The 6,591-nt window shown below is 51.3% G+C and overlaps 1 protein-coding gene across 1 annotated transcript; it reads left to right on the forward strand.

Annotated features, from left to right (window-relative positions):
• The first annotated feature begins 207 nt into the window (after nt 1-207).
• SLC35D3 (solute carrier family 35 member D3) lies at nt 208-3,079 on the forward strand. Its single transcript, XM_068938448.1, has 2 exons — nt 208-643; nt 1,772-3,079. Exons 1-2 carry the CDS (start codon nt 208-210, stop codon nt 2,602-2,604), a joined length of 1,269 nt encoding a protein of 422 aa, XP_068794549.1. The 3' UTR covers nt 2,605-3,079.
• Nucleotides 3,080-6,591: the final 3,512 nt, after the last annotated feature.

Here is a 6,591-nt window from a genome sequence, read left to right on the forward strand (position 1 = left end):
CCCGGGGCAGGCGGCTCCGCCGGGCAGGAGGCTCGGCGGGGCCGCGGCCGGGGCCGCCCGCGCGGCCATAAAAGCGGCGCGGCGGCTCGTCGGCGGGGCCAGCGGGGCGGGCGCCCTCCCGGCAGCGGGGCTCGCCCGCCCGCCGCCGCCGCCGCCTCCTCTCCCCGCGGTGCGGCCGCGGGCCCCGGGCCCCGGGCGCGGCGGAGGATGCCCCGCTGGCGGGGCCGGCTGCGGGGCGTCGCGGTGGCCGTGGCGCACGGGCTGTGCTCGGGCTCGCTGAACATCCTGCTGAAGTTCCTGCTGGCCCGCTACCACTTCGCCTTCCTGACGCTGCTGCAGTGCCTGAGCAGCGCGGCGGCGGCGCTGGGGCTGGAGGCGCTGCGGCGGCGGGGGCTGGCGGCCCTGCCGCCCTTCGGGCCCCGCCTGGCGCGCCCCTTCGCCGCCGTGGCCGCCCTGGCCACGCTGCAGTCCACCCTCACCCTCTGGTCGCTGCGCGGCCTCAGCCTCCCCATGTACGTCGTCTTCAAGCGCTGCCTGCCCCTCGTCACCCTCCTCACCGGCGCCCTGGTGCTCCGCGACGGCATGCCCTCGCCCGGCGTCCTCGCCGCCGTCCTCATCACCACCTGCGGCGCCGCGCTGGCCGGTGAGTGTCCCCGCCCGGGCACCGGCACCGGCACCGGCACCGGCACCGGCACCGGGCGCGGCGGGACGCGGCGGGGCGGGACGGGGCCCGCAGCCGCGCCGCGGGGCTCCCCGACGGGCCGGGACGTCTCTGCCCGCCGCGGCTGCCGCCGGGCCGGAGCGGGCCGGGCAGCAGCCCCGGGGCAGGCGTGAGCTTGCGGGGGGTCGTGCAACCTCGGGGGGGGGCGGGGGGTGGGTGCAACCCCACTGTAGCAAGTGCGACCTTAGGGGGTTACGGCGCAATCCTAGGCGGCTGGTGCGATCTGCTGGGAGCAGCTGCAAGCCGAGAGGGGTACGTGCAGTTTTATGGGGGTATGTGCATCCCGGGGGGGCGGGCAGCTGCAACCTTGTGAGGGAGGTGTACCCTTCTGGGGGCGACCGCAGGCTTAAGGGGGTAAGCGAAATCGCGTGGGAGTGGGTGCAACCCTAGAGGGGCAGCTGCAACCCTATGGAGCAGGTGCTACCCTATGGGGCCTCGGGCTTTACCTGTGCCGGTTCCCAGCTGAGGTGTAGGTGGGGCAGGGGGGCAAGGTGGCTCTGTGTGCTCCAGCAACCCCCGGATATGTGAGGGGGGGCAGAGCACGCCAGGCAGCTGTCTTAGTCTGCAAAGAAGCCCAACTTTGGGCTCAGCAGGGGGCGGGGGGGGGGAGGCGGGGGAGTTGCTAGTGGGAGCGGGAGGCTAGGAGGGGGTCGTGGTGGCTGGGAGCCAGGCGACTCGGCCAGCCAGAGCTGACATGCGGGGCGGGCAGCGACACGGAGGTGAGGGGATGCCCAGTGTTGCTGGCTATATGTGCGATTTCAGCTGCAAGTTTCCCATAGTGTCCTCACAGAAGGGAGGATGTAAGCTAATTATGGATGGGGGATTTAGAGGGAGAGCCAAAGACTTTCAGTAGCTTCACAGTATGCAAAAAAAAAAGTCTCTGTCGGGAGGTAAGTGTGTCCTGCCTTTGGACAAGCGTGACAAATCATAGGGAATATGGAAATTGGACTGATGCCTTTTTCCTAAATATTGTGCTGGTCAAAAATAATGCTGTCTTTCTGTCTCACAAGCAAAAACTATGCCTGTTTCTTTTTTTGACTCTCCTGGCAGGAGCTGGTGACCTGACTGGGGATGCTATGGGCTATGTGACAGGCGTGCTGGCTGTGCTGATACACGCTGCCTACCTGGTGCTCATTCAGAAAACTAGTGTAGAGAGTGAATACGGACCCCTGACAGCTCAGTACGCCATTGCCGTTTCAGCCACCCCTTTCCTCATTATTTGCTCCTTTGCCAGCATGGACTCCATCAACGTCTGGTCGTTTCCGGGCTGGAAGGACCCTGCCATGGTATGCATCTTTATCGCCTGTGTCCTAATTAGCTGTGCCATGAACTTTACCACCCTTCACTGTACTTACATTAACTCAGCTGTGACCACCAGCTTCGTAGGGGTGGTGAAGAGCATAGCAACCATCACAGTGGGCATGGTGGCGTTCAATGATGTGGAGCCCACAAAGTTATTCATAGCTGGTGTTGTGGTCAACACCTTGGGTTCTGTCATCTACTGCGTGGCCAAGTACGTTGAGACCAGGCGGAAGAGTGATTACGAGGACCTGGAGAAAGAAGCTAGAGAAGAGGAGGAAAAAAGGCAGGCTGGGGACCAAGCACTGTTCGCGATGGAGGCGATTTCCAGGGAGAAGGGGGCTGAGGAAGCAGCGGCGGAGGGACCAGCAAGCAGGGACAGTCAGAGCGGAGAGGAAGAGAAGGACGGCACTGTGAAACCTGCTGAGGTACTGAAGACTGCCCGCCGAGGAGCCGCTAGTGCAGAAGAAGTGAACAGGAGCTCACTGAAGGATGCCTATCTTGGAGTATGGAGGTTGGTGAGGGGGGCTAATTATATAAAGAAGGATTATCTGATAGAAAATGAAGAGCTACCGAGTCCTTAACAAGCAGGTTTAAAAACCCCACAAAACCCATTGCTTGAGGACAGACACCTGGTCCTCTGTGCAGGGGAAAGGCAGAGCATACATTTCTCACATCAACGGTGACAGATCCAAATCATTTAGGATCACTTTACCTCATTGTCAAAAAGGTCAGAGTTTGCTCACGCTTTGGGCTTGCATTGAACTGCTTTCAGTACATCAGTGTAGACCCGCCACAGCTAAAGGTACCGAGTCCCCTGCTGTGGATACAGAGTTGGGTGGTGACAAGGCACAGGCTGCTGCCCAGGAGCCTGGGCTGTGAGGAATCCCGTTCCTGTTAAGTTAGATGTCAGTGCCAGTGACACGGTGGTGGCTTGCAGCTTAGCTTAGTCTGGAGCCTTGTGGTTTTAACATCACTTGGAGGCTCTGTTGATGTGTTTCTATGTCTGTCTCCGTCCACTTATAGGTATTCTATAAATATATTCCTGTAATATATAAACTCTTACAAGTTGTACTTTTGTGTGCTCCTCTGTATCAATATAATTGCAACAGGGCTAGAGGTTGTGCCACTTTAATTATGTTGGTGTAAAATCACCCTCTTAACCGAAGACTCGACATTTCCACAGATTCTGGGGCCAGGCTGGGCCTGAGACCTGGTCGACGTTCAAGAGGTTTGTGTCTTCAGCAGAATTACTTGTGTCTTACGGTGGTGTACATGAGAGCAGAGACAGATCTGAACTTTTGAGAAGCTTTGCTCAGCAAAACAAGGATGCTTTTCTATGAGCTTTAACTACATGTAGCATTGGGAATAGTAGCTTGATACTGTTGGGAATATTAGCCAAGTAAGAGTTTGGAAGTGCCGGAATGTACTGATTTGGGTTTGGGGGGGGGGACTATTAAAAAAACAGGGAGAAAGTGGGTACACAGTGCTATCCCCCTTCTTACACCCTAAAGCCAGGGGATTCAGAGTCTGGATTTGACCCTAAGTCTCCTCTCCATCTCCGACCCTGTAGAAGTATAGGCTAATAACAGGACTGGGGAGGCTGTCTCTGCCTGTGTGTAAACTGTGGTTCCCGGGAGGGCTTTTGCAGGCCATTTTGGCTGGGACATGACAGAGCGCGCATCAGCCCTCGCTCTGCCTGTGCCGTGGTGTCCGGCAGAAGGAAACTGGGGCAGGCAGGCAGGCAGGGAGCCGCTGCGGCCGATCGCAGCGGCTGCGCGTTCACAGACAGGGCTGCACGGTGCCCGCAGCGCCGAGACGCCTGCGTCTCTCATGGAGCTGCTCTCCTTCACCCAAACTACTTCGCTGGGCCGCGAGGGGTAAAAAAACCGACTCTCGACCCTGTGTGCTGCAGCGCTCCTGTGGGAAGCAGGAAGCAGGCGCTCCGGGGTTTCTTCTAATTAATATGCTGATATTTTGTGCTAAATACATTCAAAAGGAAAGACGAGGAAAACAAACAGTTGAGTATCCCTTAGCTTGGGGATAGGATAGTCCTTGGGAGATGGAAGACCTGGTGTCCAACCTGTGCTCAGGGACGGGCAGAGCAGGGATTTGACTCTGAGTCCTCCTCACCCCAAAAGAGTGCCCCTACCAGTGCACCATCCCGCCCATAGACCGAAACAAATTGTTACCATTTCCTGAAAAAAATGGGTTTCAGTCAACCCAAGTTGCTGTTGTTGTTGTCGTCATTATTATTATGATTTTTATTTATTAAGTCACTGAACTGAAAATCAATTATTCCCACAGCCCTAATTAAGCAGTGCCTAGCCCAATGTCTTTTTAAATCTAGCAGACTGTATTAGCCTCATAGTGTATTTGTCACTGAAATCAGCGGGACTGTTCACAGAAATAAGCAATTTACCCAGCAGGGAATATTTGCAAAAACTGTTCTCTAGGCAAGCTTTAGCTTCTTGTCAGCTTAAATACGGACAGAAACATCAAGGTGCAATAGTATTTTTTTTTAAACATTGAATCCAGAAGTTGGATGACCTGATATCACACATGGATTTTTAAAAAGGTGGATAAAGGGACTTGCTGACCAAATGCCTGCAGCTGCTGAGCTGTGAGGCCATGGCATGGAGATCTGTACATCACGCTTAGTGTATAGCTTGTGCTGAAGCGCTGAAAGATACTGGCTGTGTGCTGAAATACAACATTTACTTTCCATTCAAGCTCCACTAGGCATTTTTTTTCAGTAACGCACTATTTGTTATTTGTAGGCTAATGCAACAGGGGTTTTGTTAGTTTGTTAGTCAAATGCATCTTAGAGTGAGGAAGTTTGTGTCTATGACTTATAGTTGCTGTTTTGCTAAACTTATTACGTTATTGAACCGCACTGTAATGCGTGCAGATGGCTGAAGAGAAACCTACGTTTCTGATCCGTTCTCACTGTGCTCAGTGTTTTGTCTCCACCAGAAACACGGAATTTTTCACCACCTGAACGGCGGTCGTAGGTCTTGCAGCAAACAGTACCTGTTGGGCACATGCTCTCGAGAGCTCTTCTCTTGCACTCCTATCACAGGGCTTCTCCCTGGAGGGAGTTTAATGTTTTGCTGCTTGCTGTTGAAGTGTCAGTATAAACATATGGAAATTCTAGCAGGTCTGACTGTCACAAAAGCTGCTGTTTCAATGTTGTACATTTGCATGTATAGTAAAAATGTGATTATATTGTATTCCGTTTATACCTGTAAATTCCCTAAATTAAAAATGGGATTTTGGCAAATGCAATCCCCTTTTTCAGTAAAAGAGACTTGTCGCATAGTAAAATAAAAAAGTTGCCTCGTGCTGAGGTTTTTTTAATAGCATCAGCGGAAGACTGCAGAATGAGATGTGGAAATAAAATGCACTGCTTTCCGAAAGCCTTCTGGTTTTCTTATTGTTGCTTCTCCAGGGTGCTCATTTTTGTCTCACTTATAATTATTCTTGTAGCTTTAAAGTGTCCAAGTTTCCTCAACATGTGACAGCACACTATAAATACTGTCATTGATAGAGAGACTGAGAACAGACAAAGGGACACAAGAAATCTGAAGTGGCTGAATCGTCTGTGGAATTTAAGCTGCTATTGTTCTCAGCAGTGATTTCTTTGGCTACGTATTTAAGATGATTTAGTGTCACTAGCGTAACTGCTGTACATTTAGAATAAATACATTAAGATAACCCTTATTATTAATAGAGGATAAAATTGTTGCATTATTAAAGGACTTAATTTGTTTTTATTTTACTTTATGCAGTATTTATACTACTAGTTATGTCGCATGACAACCTGTGAGATGACTTAGATGTTATTTTTTACCTGTTTCCTTTAGACCAAAGGTGTGTAATGGGCCAGTGACTGAAACTGAGTTGTGCCACATACTGGGGCTGGTGATCAAAACAGAGATCTTCTTGCAGGATGGCTTAGAGAAGGAAACTGTCTTTGTTCCATAGTAATGAAGGGATATGATGCACAATGACTGCTTTGAGAATAAATATTAATTTCAGTGTCAATATATCATTGAGTAACACCTGCTCTAGCACTACTGAGATAGCCTGTGTGCACATACACGCACGCACGCACGCAACAGGAGGAAAGCCAGATGGTTAGCTTTCCTAAAATAAAATCTTCTCAAAAATATTCATTGTAAATTAAATAAAAGAGAGACCAGAGTATATGGAGGTAGCAATAACGAAAATTCTAAGAATAAGTAAAAAAAAAGTACATGCATTACTGACAAACTGATCTTGAATTTACCATTACTGCTAGAAGGAAAATGAGCAGCAACCTACAAATAAAACAGGTGAGAATGAAAGAAATTCCCCAGTTTATTAAACCGCACTCTACACTCCTATATATATGTTCAAGGACTGTTTATTGCCAGTGCTTAATAGCCTCCACTAATTTGATTATGTCTATTTGCTGCAGGCAAAGGTTTCAGTACATAGGAAGGTGCAGGCTCTTCAGCTCTGATCTCCAAACATCTGAACATTTTACTACTTGGAGTAGTAAAGGTTTAACACCAGAGATTCCAGCC

Source organism: Struthio camelus, chromosome 3 (assembly GCF_040807025.1).
Source record: "Struthio camelus isolate bStrCam1 chromosome 3, bStrCam1.hap1, whole genome shotgun sequence".
Classification (NCBI taxonomy): Eukaryota; Metazoa; Chordata; class Aves; order Struthioniformes; family Struthionidae; genus Struthio; species Struthio camelus.